Source organism: Mauremys reevesii, linkage group 6, assembly GCF_016161935.1.
Source record: "Mauremys reevesii isolate NIE-2019 linkage group 6, ASM1616193v1, whole genome shotgun sequence".
In the NCBI taxonomy this organism is placed as follows: domain Eukaryota; kingdom Metazoa; phylum Chordata; order Testudines; family Geoemydidae; genus Mauremys; species Mauremys reevesii.
The window spans coordinates 88,584,624-88,602,113 of record NC_052628.1 but is presented as its reverse complement, the minus strand read 5'-3'; the positions used below and the strand labels follow the sequence as shown (position 1 = coordinate 88,602,113).

At 42.0% G+C, this 17,490-nt stretch overlaps 1 protein-coding gene across 3 annotated transcripts in view; it reads right to left on the bottom strand.

The window, feature by feature from the left end:
- Nucleotides 1-17,270, bottom strand: part of PUM3 (pumilio RNA binding family member 3) — a 41,114-nt gene extending 23,844 nt beyond the window's left edge. Inside the window, exons 1-11 of one of the 3 annotated variants that reach the window (XM_039544273.1) lie at nt 17,102-17,270; nt 16,641-16,751; nt 15,605-15,696; nt 13,269-13,451; nt 8,443-8,578; nt 7,775-7,850; nt 6,669-6,762; nt 6,327-6,393; nt 4,809-4,983; nt 2,096-2,199; nt 627-705 (exon numbers count right to left, since the gene is read on the bottom strand). In XM_039544273.1, the coding sequence (XP_039400207.1) occupies nt 627-705; nt 2,096-2,199; nt 4,809-4,983; nt 6,327-6,393; nt 6,669-6,762; nt 7,775-7,850; nt 8,443-8,578; nt 13,269-13,451; nt 15,605-15,686 (996 nt within the window). In that variant the 5' untranslated portion in view covers nt 15,687-15,696; nt 16,641-16,751; nt 17,102-17,270. Of the gene's footprint in view, nt 1-626; nt 706-2,095; nt 2,200-4,808; nt 4,984-6,326; nt 6,394-6,668; nt 6,763-7,774; nt 7,851-8,442; nt 8,579-13,268; nt 13,452-15,604; nt 15,697-16,581; nt 16,943-17,101 lie in introns of those variants that run through there. The other 2 variants (XM_039544274.1, XM_039544275.1) reach the window with 2 other exon arrangements.
- Nucleotides 17,271-17,490: the final 220 nt, after the last annotated feature.

Sequence of the window (17,490 nt, the reverse complement as noted above, 5' to 3'; positions counted from 1 at the left end):
ATCCTAGGACCACCAGAGCTACAAACATCAAGTTACTACACATTACTGACATATATCTCCATCTCCTAGCGCCTCCATAGGTAGAGAGAAACTTCCAATCAAGATGGCAATGCTCATTTACATGAAGGGACTTGAACTTAACTAGGTATATGTGTAATAATGAAGGACAAGAGCATTTCTTGTTGCTATAAAAATTGCAAAATAGTATATTTTTTTAATTATTAAAAGAATTTATTTGAGTAATGTTTGTTTTAAAGATAACCTGCAGCTAAATAAAAATGAGGGTACCCTACCAATAAGATCCTTGTTTAAGGTTGTCTCCTAAAACAAGATAAAGGGGCTTATCACCATAATTTTAATGTTGAATAACTTTTTGGTATTTGTTTCAGGTCTACAAAGCACAGAATCTTCAAGAGTAAGGGCTGGTGTTTCACAAGGAAGAAGTTGGTGAATTGCTACTTCAGGAAACCTAAACACAACACACACAAAACCCAGCAGAAACACTTGTGTGCTGAATATCCCACCTAGTTCACTATCTGGGGCATTTAACAAAACTCTAGTTAGTTCATAAAAATTACTGCAAGAAATTAAAACATTTATACTTAAGTCATTTTAGAAATACTTACAGATCTTTGTTTTGGGAGAGCATGGATGAAAAAGTCCAAAAATACTTTATGTACCAGTGAGTGCTTTATCACAGCCTCTCTGTATGTGGGGGGGAAGGGGGGGGGAGGGAAAAGACAAGAAAGTCACACACTCTTTCAAACACACAATTCCATTTCCTCTGGTCTAACTGTAGCCTACAGTTATCTGTCTTATGATGCTGAAAATATTAGGATACTCTTTCAGTTCAGGAAGTCAGTCATAGTAAGGAAGAGAAGTTACAACCAGCAGCCCTAATGAGGCACAAGCGAAGTGTCATAGACAAAGTATTCTTAAAGGAAACAACAAAAAACGTTCTTTTAAAGTAGGGGCGGGCAAATTTTTTGGCCCGAGGCCTGTATCAGGTTTCCGAAATTATATGAAGGGCCGGTTAGGGGAGGGGGTCATGGGCCGGTCTTCTCCCTGCCCCCGCCCCAGGACTCCTGCCCCATCCAACCCCCACCTCCGCTCCCTGACAGCCCCCTCTCCTCCCCCAGGACCCCTGCCCCATCCATCCGCCCACTGCTCCCTGTCCCCTGACTGCCCCCCGGCACCCCATCCAACCCCTCCTCATTCCTGATGGCTCCATCCAACCACCCCTTCTCCCTGTCCCCTGACTGCCTCTGGAACCTGACTGCCCCCTGGGACTCCTGCCCTCATTCAACACCCCTATTCCCTGCCCTCTGACCGCCCTGACCCCTATCCCCACCCCAAACTCCCCTGCCCTCTAGCCAACAACCCGCCCCGCCCCCTTACCACGCTGCCTGTAGCGCTGATGGCTGGCAGTGCTACAGCCACGCTGCCCGGCTGGAGCCAGCCATGCCACCGTGCAGCACAGAGCACCGGGTCAGGCTGGGCTCTGCAGCTGCACTGCCCCAGAAGCTCGCAGCCCCGCCACCCACAGTGGAGCAAGCTGAGGCTGTGGGGAAGGGGGAACAGCGGGGGAGGAGCAGGGGGTAGCCTCTGGGCCAGGAGCTCAGGGGCTGGACAGGATGGTCCTGTGGGCCGTAGTTTGCCCACCTCTGTTTTAAAGTGTGAAAAAGTCAATCAAGAACTGCACTTTTGCACACCTTGCAGGATGTTTTTCCAAGAGACCATTGGGTCAGTCTGCCTGAGTCTCATTTATAAAGAAATACACGGCTGCTTAATTCTGTAGGGTTTTTTTTTGTTTTGTTTTGTTTTTTAAAGGCTGTAGTATAATACACCTGGAATTTTTAATACGAACTGCATGAATTGTCTTTTGATATCCTAGTATGCGAGAAATATGCCATACACTGATTTAGAATTCCTAGTGAGTGGAATTACAGTTAGTCACTATGGCTGCAGTAGTAAATGTGGCTGAACAGGAAAGAAAACAGTACTTTTTGCAGTGTGACCACAATATCCCCCACCCCACACACAATTGTCATGTCTCTGTCATGTCTTGTCTTCAAAAAGTTATTTTTGCCCTTACTTTTGTGCCATTGGGGTAAGAATCTGTTTCATTTCATCCATAATGGCCTCTTGCTTTTCAGGATGAGCCTCTAATACTTTGTCCAGTGTAGGGTGAACTGGGGACTGAAATGAAAACACCCCACACAAGGTTTAATTATTACTGCTGCTTTTCAGGTTCTAAAAAAAAGTTTTCTTCAACATCCATTCACAATTTGAGAAGGAAAAACACCCCACAGTATATGCAACAACCTTCATATCTTAATTTAGTTTTGTAGGGGTTTAAACAAAATTAAGTTACATCATTTTAAAGATGTCAAAAACAGTTACAATTTAAAATGAAACAAATGTATACAAATTAAACTAAAGCAAACAAACCGATCTACACTTCTACACTAACATATATTCCCAGGTATTCATAACATCGTCAGGCATTACATGGAGAAATAAGGGAATCAGCCAAAGGCAACATGCTAAGTACATATATTGATGTGCCTCTCTCCCTGTAAGTTTTCAAAGCATCAGGGCTAGGCATGGCAACACGTCAGTTGGATAATAAATTACTATCCAATAGAACAGAAAGAGGAAACCTTCTGGAATTTTCCTATCCAAGACTATGCTGGTCAATCAAATACGAGAGCCCCTTTTGGGGTTCAGCCCATCAAGTCACACTGGTAACTATTCCAAGAATCATAGAATATCAGAGTTGGATGAGATCTCAGTAGGTCATCTAGTCCAACCCCCTGCTCAAAGCAGGACCAATCCCCAACTAAATCATCCCAGCCAGGGCTTTGTCAAGCCTGACCTTAAAAACTTCTAAGGAAGGAGTTTCCACCACCTCCCTAGGTAACCCATTCCAGTGCTTCACCACCCTCCTAGTGAAAAAGTTTTTCCTAATATCCAACCTAAACCTCCCCCACTGCAACTTGAGACCATTACGCCTTGTTCTGTCATCAGCTACCACTGAGAACAGTCTAGATCCATCCTCTTTGGAACCCCCTTTCAGGTAGTTGAAAGCAGCTATCAAATCCCCCCCTTATTCTTCTCTTCTGCAGACTAAACAATCCCAGTTCCCTCAGCCTCTCCTTGTAGGTCATGTGCTCCAGCCCCCTAATCATTTTTGTTGCCCTCCGCTGGACTCTTTCCAATTTTTCCACATCCTTCTTGCAGTGTGGGGCCCAAAACTGGACACAGTACTCCAGATGAGGCCTCACCAATGTCGAATAGAGGGGAATGATCAAGTCCCTCGATCTGCTGGCAATACCCCTACTTATTCAGCCTAAAATGCCATTAGCCTTCTTGGCAACAAGGGCACACTGTCGACTCATATCCAGCTTCTCGTCCATTGTAACCCCTAGGTCCTTTTCTGCAGAACTGCTGCCCCAAGCCATTCGGTCCCTAGTCTGTAACAGTGAATGGGATTCTTCCGTCCTGTCCTTATTGAACCTCATCAGGTTTCTTTTGGCCCAATCCTCTAATTTGTCTAGGTCCCTCTGTACTCTCTCTCTACCCTCCAGCGTATCTAGTACTCCTCCCAGTTTAGTGTCACCTGCAGAGAGAGAAGCTGCTCTTAGCAGAGCCAGCTGATAAGACAGGATGTTCCAGTGACCAGCATCTCATTAAAAGGAAGGGGAAAAAAGAGCTGGAAGTCATTATTAAGGAGTATGCTATAAATCATTATAAAACCAAAGCTTTGAAGAACTAAGGTCTTGCAATATTAGGATTCTTGGCGTTAGAAGAAAGTGAAATGATTTTCCTGGTCAATTGTTAAATCTGGTGTCTTTATAGAGAATTGACTCCCACACTCTTAAGTCTGGAAACCTTAGAATTCCTAATAAACCTTTTTTCCAGTGCTCCTTCTCTAACATGTACATGTGTTACTTTTGTTTCCACATTAGGATAAAAAGAGTAATTATTGCAATTTGAAGACATGAGGGTAAACATACTGAATTTCAAACTAAGAACACACTCGCAACTGTTGCACAGGCAATTTGGGAGAGGAAGGGGGGACAAAAAAAGTACACTGTGTGTTTAATTTATATCTTTAGGGTTGTTTTATTCCCAGCTAACATTACGTATTCATAGCCAGGGGAAAATATGCACATCTCTGAGGATGACGCAAAAGATTTTAGTAACACAAATAAAAAGATGACTTGTCAAGGGAAAATAAATCCTATTGGCTCAGAAGACAAGTTTTTCTTAAATTTAAATATATCTGAATCAGAGTAGTAAATGCAAGTGGTAATTTTTCTTTATATATATCTAATAGATTTTGTGTCAGGAAGCAAAATTTCTCTCAAATGTTATTTTCTAAATGCTTGGCTAGTTTATGGTTGATTTTTTTCCGCTCCAGGTTAATTTACAAACTTCACATTGGACAAGTTAAAAGGTTACTTTTGTCACTTACATAATAGATTTGGTGTTGAATAGGATGATGGGGAAGTCAGTTAAGTCAACGAGGGATGAGATTTTTCAAAGGAGCCTGAGGGATTTGGGTGCCCAATTTACTTATGCTCCTTTGAAAAATCCCAGCCTAAGTTAAATGAAAGCAAAAACCCACCGATACATAATGGAAATGTGCTATTGAACATGAATCTGAAACACGAAAAACAAGTTTACAGGTGAGCCATCCTTCGGGACATAAATTAATTTAAGGCTAACAGATAAGGGAATGAAACAGTAACACCATGAATAAAATATCATAGACTAGAAGCGGAGGAAGGACCAAACATTACCTTGTAAACTTGGAATGTATTCCCATAGAGCTCTTCTGTTAGCATGTTCCTTTGCTCCAGAATGGCTTTATCATTGTATGCATACTCTACCACAGCAGATGCTTCAGAATGGCGGAGCATTTTTTTTACCTCACCTTTAAAGCTTTTAATTATTTCTGCAACTTGTGGTTTTGTTCTGTACCACGTGTAAAGATGGACACCAAAAGAGAGAGGAGATTAGGGAAAAGAGATGTTATTAGCTTTATTTTTGGAAATGTATATATTTAAGTGATTAAGTATTAGCACAATAAGACAACAAAGACAGGCATCTACACCTGGGACGTTAACTAAACACCTACTTTGAAAATACAGTTAGAAAAGCGAACAAAAAGCTCATGTCCATGGTGATAACAGTAGCACTGCAACTGAGTCCCCCTGAGCTTCTCACTAGCATCCACAGATACGAAAGGAGCCCACCATCAGCCAATGCTACTTCAAGCGCCATTAACTGCAACTTAAAGTCTCTGCTTGGAAGTGTGTGGACTGAATAGGTATGTTGATGGGGTGTGTTAACCATCTGAGTCATCTGGTGCCTTTTGGTGGCTGTGTCTTGGATCCATAGGCATTCTCATTCAACCTTTTTTTCCCTGTCAGCTCTGCAATAGTGTAGAAGCAGAGAGGGAAGGGTGAGGAGCACATGGGCCATACCTACACTACAGGTGCCACAGCTAGTCAGCATAACCCTGTGTGCAAATGCAGATTACAGAGACAGAAGGGGGTTTTCTGTCACTGTAGGAAACCTGCCCGAGTGATAGTAGATAAAGCAATGGAAGCATTCTTCCAGCAACCCAGCTGCATCTATACCAGGAGTTAGGTCTGCAGAGCTACATCGCTCAGGGGGTGGATTTTTCACACCCATCAGCCCCGTAGCTATGTGAACCTAAGTTTTAAGTCTAGACCAGGCCACAGCTAAGCTCCATAAACCTAGCTGATCTAGCTGAAGGAAACAGAAGAAGAAAATGATCGGTGACAGTCTGTCTACCAGGGAAAAGGCAGAGCAAGCTAAGGATAAACAGAAAGCTCCTTGTTTCACAGTAGGGGTGCACATTTATTTTAGGAGACTTTGGATAAACTCTGCAGGAGGAGCCGACACATTTTTCTGCACTACTGTAACCTTGACAAAGGGAAGGGTATTTCTTTGTAGGACTTTATTATACATTAAACAAGGGAAGGTTTTGAGTGTGTTTTTTCCCCCTCTCTTTTGCACTTGTAGTCTGGATTTTTATTTGCTGTTCAGAATTTCTGAGAAGAGAAAGCCTACCCTGTGACAAGGAGACTGTATTATACACAGCAGGTAGTTTGCAATCCTTATGCCCAAATACACTACCAAGATAATTTCACATGGAGGGGACAGCCTGGGCCAAAGCCATTATTCACGATACACAGATTAATAATAAAGAAGTGCATTCACATTCCAAAATTAACAATATATGTAAGAAAAAAAAATATATAAAAACTGGTTTACTTCTTCATACCCACCCATACATAAGAAACTTCTTTACAATATTTCTGGAATATTTGGATTTGCTCAATTCTAGTAGGCTATCTGGGGAGGAAAAGAAAAAGAGCAGTTAGTTTTTATCACCCCTTGTAATTGCATGTTTGTTTACTTTCCTACAAAACAAAACTAAAAGCCATTGCTCGGTGACCTTTTGCACTCAAGCAGGAATTAATTTATCAGAAAGTGACACCTAAAGAGAAAAAAGTAACTCAAACATGTGTAGCAATAGAGTTTTGGGAGCAAAGAAATACATTGAGAGCTACATTATACAAAACAGTGCCAATTTCCAAAGCAAATACAATATAAAAAGGAAAAAATACCTTTTAATTCTTCAAATGTCTCTTGCCTTTGCTTGTCATTGCCATACTGAATGAAACATTGGATAACTCGTGTTGAGTCATGTGCAAATGCCATCTGTAAGATAAACATTTTTATTATCCCAGCCTTCTGCGTGACATTGCATGGCAAAAGTTTATTTTAACACATTTACTCTATTAAGAGTATAGTTTTATGCAGCAGGTAGGACGCCATGGCAAATAGATGCTATATAAATATAATACATTATAAAGAAACAAACAAGTTTTAAACTAAGTGTAGTTTTAACAGTTTTCATTGCTCCAGTATTTCTTTACCAAACAGAGATTACAATCAATACCTGCTACAGCAGGCAAAGGAACGTTTTGCCATCATCTGTAAATATGTACCAAAAATATTGAGTATTTTATTGACTGGAACAGCCCCGTGAGATGCACATCCTGTTTTCTCGAGACTCTCACAGGGACAACAGTCACACAGTCTCACCCTAGCACAAGACAATATGATCAGGATGCTCAATCTAACAAAGTAGGCAGCATCGAGCAGCCACAATTTCAATTCACTTTAAAACCCAACAGTTGACTATGCTTCACTACAATACACAGTGAACATACACACCTAAAAAGTGAAGTAAAAATAATGAAACTGTTAGTATTTAAAATGTAATGGTAGAAATGTGCACCAGAGCATTAACTTTGGTGTAGGGTTTTTAAGAGAATCAATCGCAAAAATCCACTACAAGTACAACTCTTACTGAAACTGCAAGTTAACCAAAGTTCACTTATATCCAATGAGAATTTTAGAGATTAGAATGCTGGCTGCTAACAAGTCCACTTTAAAGCAACCTGATCAGCAAAGTTTTCCTGGCACTATTATCCTAAAAGACTGGGAGCAGAGAGTGCAATCTTTTCAAACCCAATTTCTTCATTCGCTGAAACCTTGTTCTATCTGGATATTTTCAATGTCCCCTGTAGCTTCTAGATAAATAGGGTTGTACTGTATGGTTCACAAGGTCATTTAGTGCAACACGCTTTTTCATTATTCAAAAAAAGGGGTTTATCAACTTGCACACTTTGAGTTTTAATTACGTTTGTTACTGTATTTTTCTTACAGTTTTAATTTTCCCCTGAAGCAGTTTCTGTAGTTCATTTATTAGCTTCTCTCGCTTCTCCTTGTCACAGTTTTTCCTACAAACAAAAACAGACAAGCAGGAGAATCTTAGATGAAAAAGCAGCTTTTGGAAATACAAAAATAACTGGAAGTCATGAGCTAGAAAGCAAGGCAGACAAAATGTTTTGTTTTAAAATGAGCTCCCACAAGTCCACCTTTAGGTACCCATTTATGAAAGTCCTGGCCAGAAGCATAAGTATATTTCACTCCCTAAGGGTAAGGGCAGATCATAAAATTTCAAAGAGCCTCAGCCAGTGGGACAATAAGGTCCTGAGCATTTTACAGGATCAGGCCTCAAATTATCTTAATCTAAATGATCTCCCCTGAATTTATGCCCACTTATTATTATTATTTTTGTAGATTTTTACCAAGATCAACCCAGGTGCCTCACGACTATTTCTACCGTCAGCCATCAAAATTTAACTTGAGACCGTCAGAGAATTCTAATTCAAGCTAATTAGATTATAATCTATTCATGGAATTTACTTGGAGAAATACAAGCATACCCATTCATGAAGGTATCAAGACAGAATGAGCAATGCATCACCACTGCATGAGTAGTAATTAAAAAGAACTGTATGAAAAAAACCATAATAGAGCCATTATTACCTTCTCACACTTTCCCATATCTGTTTTGATTTGATGATTACGTCATAATTTGTTTTGTCATTTAATTGTCTGCTCTGCTTTAATTCCTTCTTTTTCTTTTTAAAATCATTCCATTTAGGCTTCTTAGGTGCTGACCCTGATGATAAAAACAAAACATTGTTTATTACACAGTAATAGTCTTCTACTGGAGATTGGGAGGCAGCTCCTCAACTGGTGTCCAATGAAGTCAACAGAGCTCTGGCAATTTACATGAGCTGAGGATCTACCATGACTGCCTAGCTAGCTAATCTGAAAGGGTGAATACATACTCAACACTTGGGGTGGGATTCACAGGGGGATTCGAGTACTGAACTGCACTCTTTAGTTGTCTAAGACCAACATTTAGGTGCCAATGGCATTCACAAAACCGCTGCTCAGCTGCCATCTAACTGTAGAAGCCTATGTCACTTTTAATCAGTGGAAACAATCATGCCTAATCCCTGGTGGGATGGGGATTCACAACCTTCACCTACAGGTACTGATCCAATAAATGTGCTCAGGGGCTGCTTTAAAGCACATCTATCTGATGGGGCTCCACACAAAATGAAGGATGTAGTGATGGTCGTCAGTATTCACTAGAGCAGGGAAGGTACCTTGTCTCCCACTTCCCAGGTATAGTCTGCAGCTCTCTGAATATCGAAGCATTCATACAAAGTGGAACATCTTCAGCAGGAGAGGTTGAGAGAGATCCACTGCACAATATCCCAAAACCCATTGATTAGGGAACTCACCTGGGAGGTGGGAGACCTGGGTTTAAGTCCCTACTCCAACTCAGCCAGAGTTGAGATTGAACCCTGGGCAAGTGGAGATTGTCTCCCACATCCTGGGCATGCGTTCTAGCCACCAGGCTATTGGGCTCTTCTTGAGCCATGGCTTAAGTGCCTACTCCAGGAGAGTTCACTGCTATGAATCATGAGTGGAAGGAGGTGCCATCCTCTGGCCTGGATTTAAGCACCTAACTCCTTTTGAGGAGCAGGGCTTAGACCAAACCCTGTCCTCTGCATTTCCTATTGACTAACTTAGGCAGCTCCACCCTCAGCATGACGACTTTTGTGAATCCCTCTTTTTAGGCACCTAACTTTCCCTATGCATTGTATAAGGAACCTGGCTACCTAATTTTGGGTTGTGAATTCCACAAGGCAGGTAGTCTAATAGTCAGGCACTGTAATGCTCAGTTGTAGCCCCCTTTGTGAACTGCATCGTTGGTGACTTGCTAGGACTGGCAGCTTCTGCCTGGGAGATATCAGATATTGGAAGAGCAAGACAACTGCCATGTTATTCTGAAAGCTTTGACAAAGGATAGAGGTAAGTTAAAGTCTTAATGGGATGAATTCTGACCCAAAATACACCTACCACCCCTCTAGTGACTTTACTTCAGAATATGGCTCAACATATCCCCCGTTCTCACCTCACTTCCCATCCCTAAAAAGTGGGAGAAACTTAAATCACCATTTTTTTGTGAGATCTTAGATAACAAGGAGTATATGCCCACAAAAATTAAACTTGGTGGGGTTCTTGCCTTTCACATCCTTGAGATAAACTGTCAGAATTCAAAAATGTTGTGCTAGAAAATAATTCATATTCAACTGTGAACACTACACCTACCTCTGATCATTACCACTGGCACCCTCCTTTTATGAAGGAATGTAGATAAAAAATAAATATTCAAAAGAGAAAAAATGTGAAACTAAAGGGCACAATCAGTTTATGATCTACTGCCCTCTAATAAATGACAACTCTTCTTATATACAGATTTTGTCTCTTTTAAAATTTGTTCCTATTAACATGTTAATGTCTTTAGCTGGGATCTGTTCAAGATGTTTTCAAGTATGTAAAGCACTGGAGGGGAACAAAAAAAGATTCTCGACAGATGAGTTCATTTATAGATTTAAGTATACCAGCTCTAACAATTACCCACTGCGACTTTATATGTAAAGCCTTCTTGCATGCTTAATCCTTTCATTCAGTGGAATTCATTAGGAGCTTTTACTATACAGTGGCTAAAGACTGCTGCACAGCAAGATTATTACTTTAAAAGGATTCTTCATATGAGATGTCATAAATGAACTTCAAGGTACAGAGAAAGTTGACTAATGTTTGCTTTTAGCTTTAACCATCTCGTAGCAAAATTAATCACTATATACAATACAGATTCCCAGAAGTGAAAAGTCAGGGGGCAAGGCATGCTAACTAGCACTGTTCAACTGAAGCCCAACAAAATGGATGAATCAAACGCTCACTCTCTTAACAATAAACTGTTTAACAGTTTAGCACCACACACTTCATTTTTCTCCAAAATACCAAGTCTTCCCTTTTTTAAAAGGACTGCAATTTACGCAAGGTATTTTAGGCCACATCTACACTACCCGCAGCATTGGCGGGTAGTAATCGATCTATTGGGGAGCGATTTATCACATCTCGTCTAGACGCGATAAATCGATCCCTGAATCGACACCCATACTCCACCTCAGTAGGAGGAGTAAGCGGAGTTGACAGGGGAGCCACGGCAGTCGACTTGCCGCCATGAGGACGGCCAGGTAAGTCGAACTAAGATACTTCAACTTCAGCTACGCAAATAGCGTAGCTGAAGTTGCCTATCTTAGATCGACCCTCCCCTCCCCAGTGTAGACCAGCCCCGAGAATCAGTTTATGCCTCAAAATAAATCACTATTTTTTTAAAAAACAGAAGTGAGCAAATAAGAGAAAAGTTAATAGAAAACTGTCAGTCTCTTGATATAGTTAGTGACAATTGAAGTGTTGCTTGAAATTCGAATGAGCAAGACTGAAGGCTTACAGTTGTTTTAAGATAAAATCCATTAAAAAAAATGAATGCAACTCTGATTTAATTCAACCACCACCTCTATTTCTATAGTTTTTAAAAAAATAGGAGTATTCCCCAAACTAAATCAAAATTAAAACAGTGAAAAAACGTATAAAACAGAACTTTAATGTTATTGTATGAGCCTCCAGTTTCCCTCAATTATTAAGCCACACTTCATTTGTGACAGCCCTTTACATGCAGAACTGTACGCCTGTGGGAAGCAGCAATCAAATAACAGCTCTCATTAAGAGACACCAGAACCAGAGAGTTATGAAACTATTAAAATAGTGACAGAACTAAATATTTACTAAAAAGTGTCTGTGTTTGCACATACACAGAAAAATACATTTACAAAAATGCAGAAACATCCAGTATAAAACACTGATTGAACTGGTGAATAAATGCTATAGGCCTACAGACCAACAGTACAAATGGAGAAGAAAAGCCCTTGTTCTTCAAGTTTTGGCTACGATTGTTAGAAGCACGATACAAGACAAAACTCATGACTTTTACATTTTGACACCAACACCAGTGGTTAGTCAGCAGCTGGTGCTCTTGTATTAAGGCGGGGGGCGGGTCTTTCCTCAAAAGGAGACCATCTCCAAATGGCCTTTATCAAATCTGTGTAAAAATAATCAGTAAGGCTGAAAGGCAGATGATAGAAATAGTCACAGCTTTAGTTTAGTCATTTATTACTTGAAGTTCTCTTTGTCACTACAAACTATTATGCATCAGTTTATGCCAGGGCTGGGCAATCTTTTTGGCCCGAGGGCCACATCTGGGTATGGAAATTGTATGGCAGGCCATGAATGCTCACAAAATTAGGTGTTAGGGTGCGGGCTCTGGGGTGAGGCCAGAAATGAGGAGTTCAGGGTATGGGAGGGTGCTCCAGACTGGGACTGAGGGGTTCAGAGGGCGGGAGGGGGATCAGGGCTGGGGCAGGAGGTTTGCGCATGGGAGAGGATTGGGGTGGACGCTCCAGGCAGCACTTACCTCAAGCAGCTCCTAGAAGCAGCGGCATGTTCCCGCTCTGGCTCCTAGCGGAGGCACGAGCAGGTGGTTCCGTGCGCTGCCCTGTCCGCAGGCGCCGCCGCAGGTTCCCGGCCAATGGGAGCTGTGGGTGCAGCGCTTGGGGTGGGGGCAGCGTGCGGCGCTCCCTGGCTGCCCCTACGCGTAGGAGCCAGAAGGGAGACATGCCGCTGCTTTCGGGAGCCACACAGAGTGGGGCAAGCCCCTGACTCTACTCCCTAGCTGGAGTGCCGGAGCAGGGCAAGCCCCGGACCCGCTCCCCTGGAGGGCCGGATGTGACCCCTAGGCTGTAGTTTGCCCACCCCTGGTTTATGCCATCATACCAAGAAATTAGCCGATAAGTTTAGTTTACTGGTGGACTGCCTATGTTAAACTGGAATTTTCACTGCCACAGGCTGTGGGTCATGTGACTTGTATAGTAATCAGTTTAAATTGGCTGAAATAACATTTTCCATGGGAAGTCCAATACAGTGCTACAGAGAAGCATAGTTTATAGTTAGAGTTTTATTAGTATTAGAAATACTGTGGAAGTTGGTGATAATCTAGGAGTGTACTGAAGAGTAAGAGTAAGACAATCCCCTTCTCCCACTATATTTCCAGTGCAAGCAGCTTGGTTCCTCATATATTTGTGATCATGCCTATCTCAAATTTCTACTATGGGGTTCTCAGGATAACAGGGGCACAGGCATGACCTAATTACTTACGTCTCTGGTGATTACAACAGAGAACAGTCAACTCGTACAGTTAAAAAGCCTATTATACAATCTCACACAATTCAAGGCAATTATAGCATAGCCCTGATCCCAATTAAATCTATTAACATATTTTAGAATATATATTGTTGAAAGAAAATACGCTTCCATTTTATTGTAAGAGTATACTTTACAGATGATATATCACTTCAAAAGAAAAAAAAAAACAACAATAATATACTCACCCCCCTCATTATCCTCCTGGAGTTTTCTCTTCCTAGTGAACTTTTCTGGTTGCTGCTTACTCTTGAATTGTTTCACACTTGCCTTACCAAGTTTTTTGTTTCCTTTCTCAGACTTCTTGGGTCTGAACTTAGGCTTTCCTTCTTCACCTCCTTTGCTGTGAAACTTCTTTGGTGGACCAGACTCTATGCACAACAAAAAAGAATTACCATATATACTCGTTCATTGGCTCGTTCATTTATAGGCCGACCCCCTAAAATGGATAGGTAAAAATAGCAAAAACTGTATGACCCTTTCATAAGCCGACCCTAGATTTCAGGGGTTGGAAAACTTTGGCTCCCAGCCTATCAGAGTTGGGATGTTTTGTTTACCTGGAGCATTCACAGGCACAGAGCCCCTCAGCTCTCAGTGGCCGTGATTTGCACATCCCGCAGCTCCCATTGGTTGGGAACGGCAAACTGCAGCCACAGGGAGCTGAGGGGCTCCATGCCTGCAGACGCTCCAGGTAAACAAAACGACAATGTAATATTCAATTCAATGATTCCATAGAGTTTAAAATCATCAAATTTTGGTGTATATCCATTTATAAGCTGACCTCCACTCTTTGATGCATCACTTTTTTTATCAAAAATATTCAGCTTATGAACGAGTATATACGGTAGATAGGATTGTGTCCTTTTCAAGGACTGATATTATTTTCCAAGTTTCTTTCACTATTAAATGTTTTAATAATTATTTTGTAACAATTAGATTGTGCATAATACACCAAAATCCATGCATGCGGACACAGAATATTAAAAAAAAAAAAAAAAATCAGATCCTGAAAAGCCCCCAGCTTTCTTACTAATCTATAACAATTTTATATCCCACCCACCTAGCCTTTTCATCATAGCTTTATGATCCTTCTACTTTTGCCCTAAATCCTTCATATAGATGCAATGCAATACCAAAGGTGAACAGAGGATAATTCTAAAGGAACAAAGCTGCCTTATTGGTAGTAAGACTTTCACTGCCTCTGAAATCTAAGACCCCAGTCCTGCAAACATCTATAAACAAACTATTTGAAGAACACAAGTAGTCTAATTGGTATAATGTGAATGGATGCAGGTTAGTTTATCTCTGGCTTGTATCTGGTGACTCTAGATACAAGGCATGGTAATTGCTCACTCTTGGATGCTCAGAAAACTTCTACCAATGAAAGCAACCAGGCACAAATGGCATAAAATGGCTAAATGTTTTGTGTGATGGTTGCAAAGCAAATTGTGGTAAATCTGCACACCTTCTAAAGGTCCAGTTTGACAGCAATGACAGCAAAATACAGGAACACAACATGTATACATTTCAACAGAGCAATTTCTCCTCTTTTCTGTTTATTAAAAGCCTCTATAAAAACTGTGGTATTCAGTTAAAAGACAGCAAAAATTGTGAGCAAGTAGGCACTTACAACATGGCAAGAAAGTACAGAGATCTTACATACAACTCATCCTCTCAGATGCACAATTAGGTTGTTTAAAAATTTTTTTAAAAAGAACAAAACCTAGGCTATGCCTACATTGTGTACCTTTGAGGTCTCCTGTGTAGCCACTCTCCTGCCAGCAAAATAAAATCACCCTCAACGAGTGGCAGTAGCTGACAAAGCTCTGTCCACACGGGCGCTTTTCATCAGTAAAACTTTTGTCAGTGAGGGGTGTGGGTTTTTTCACACCCCTGACCGACAAAAATTTTATTGACAAAAGTGCAATGTAGCCTTAGAGAAAATAACTGCCAATGGATTTTTTAGATTTATGCTTCCTGAACCTAATAAAGGACTCTGTTCTTGCTCGTATTAATTATTCACATTATTTTCACAGTGAAACAGCTTTATATCATTAATCTGCCATCTAGTGATAATGCTGAATATTTCCCCCCTTGCATTTAATAAAAATAGGCAATGCATGAATGTGAAAGTGAAGAGACAAACACTAGCTTGAGCTACAGTTCCCTAAAGTGCCTCAATCCTATCTTGTAGCAATTTTATTATTCCAGTTATGAGAGACTCTCTTAAGTAGAGAATGCAAAGCAACTACATTCTTCAGCATGGTTGGCAACTTGGGAAAATGTGGATTAAAATGAGAACATTTTCAATTTTAACCCAATATAGTATTTTGGATCAAAGTTGAAGGGTTTGCACATTTAGTCCACTTGCGCCATCTCAGCTCCTCATTTTCAATATTATATTTAATGTATTTTTCGTAAGATTAACCCACTTATGCAGATGAATTTGAGTTTGTTGTACCTGTTGCATTCTCCACCCTTCAATAAGAACAGTTTTATGAAATATTATTCTTTGCAGTCTTACCATTGTCTTTTTTAAATTTATGTTTTCTTTGTGGTGCTTTTCCATTTTTCCCCGTGAATCTCTTTTTACCTTTGGCTTCCATAGCAGTGACACTGAAATACAGAAAAAGAGGCACAACTTGTTGGGGACCATGAATGGATGTGTCTGTTTTAGTTCAAGAGCATAATGACTTCTCTAACTTTAAAAAAAAAATCCTTTGTCATAAGCTATATGATAGAACTGACAAAAGAAAACAAGTAGTAATAGACTGTGGCAATAATTTATAATTTTGTATCTCTAACTGGTACTTTTCTCATTATAAATTTAGTTTCCCATTTCTCTTTTAGTCATTTGTGCATCTGATTACCAAACCAGGTTAACTTATTACAGCTGCTTGCCTAAGTATCCCATAATGTTCACAGTCAATGGCATTCTCCCTCCCACCAAAAATTCTCCATGTTAAATACCTGTTTTTAACAGAAATGATAAAATGCTATAACTGAGTATTTTTGAAATTTTTTTTGTATAACATCAGGCTGAACACTAAATAAATGCTATGTTTTATCACTCGGAAGTTCTGTACTTCCATTTTTTAGGGAGACATCATCTATTTTCACTCCTAAAGGTCCAGATCCTGCAGTTAAAAGCAGGATGGGGGCAGAAGTAAAAGCAAACTGTATATAAAACCTTGTTTACTAAGCGTTTATTATTTGTACTGTGTCCAAGAGTACAGTAGGCACCTTAAGGTCTCTGCCCTGAAGAGCTCAGCATTAAGTTAAGACTGACGACTTAGAACAAATGCAAATAAGGAAGTGAGAATAGGACAAGGCTACATAAATAAAATCTCTCTAGCCTGCAATCATTAATGTGTGCGCTTAACTTTAAGCATGCAAGTAAGGTTAAGTACACAAATGTTTACAGGACTGGAGCCTAAAAAAGTACAATAAACTTATAATAGTAATGTGTACTTATTAGAAGCTCAAAAGTAATACACCCACTCCAGCCATTCATTGAATCTGTCCAAATTAATCCTGTTAGAGGCTGCTGCACAACGCACCGAGGAGGGATGTGAAGTAGGAGAAGGCAGAGCCCTGCTGGACAGGGGCAGGAGGCAGAAGCCAGACGTTTGTGGGCAAGGAAGCCAGGCACGCACGGCGCTGAGCGGGGTCTGAAATCAGGGGTGACAGACGCCAGCGATTAAGGGCTTTGCGAGCCACAGGAGTTCAGCGCACTCAGCACAGGCCACCGCGCGGTACCACCCGTCAGACGGGCCAGGCGCAGTGCGTGTCCCAGGAGTTTCTCAGCGGGCCCTGTCCCCTCACCCGCCCCCGCGAGACGGACACCGAGGGATCCCCACGGGCGACCCCAAGATCCCGCTGGCGCCGTGGAGCCGGACGGGACGGGACGAGCCGAGCCGGGCCTAGCAGGGAGGTTGCGGGGGCTGGGGGGACCCACCCCTCCCCGCACGCGACCCCCGCAACGCGCGGCTCCCCCCAGCGGCCTCCAGCCCCCACTCACCCGGCCACGTGCGCTGCTCCGGCAACCCCCGCACGCACCCCTGCTTTACGGCTACCGTGCTGGGGGAAGGGGAGAGGTCGCCGGGCCGTTCCCCATTGGCTAGCCAAGCAGAAGGGGCGCGACAGTGTCGGAGCAGGCTGCCGTAAAGCAGCAGAAAGGGGTGGGGTCATCACAGCGGGGTGGGTGTTCTGCTTGGTGCGTCCACGCGCGCACACCCTCCCTGGCACAGCCTGGCGACGGGATCGCGTCTCCCCGAGCCCCTCCGGCTGCCGCAGGGCCGGGCCGAGCCGAGCCGAGCCGAGCCGCGGGGCGGTCGGTCGGTCGGTCCCTCCCTCCCTCCGCCCATAGCCCCGACACGGACGGAGCCAGGCGGGAGTCGGAGCTGCCCC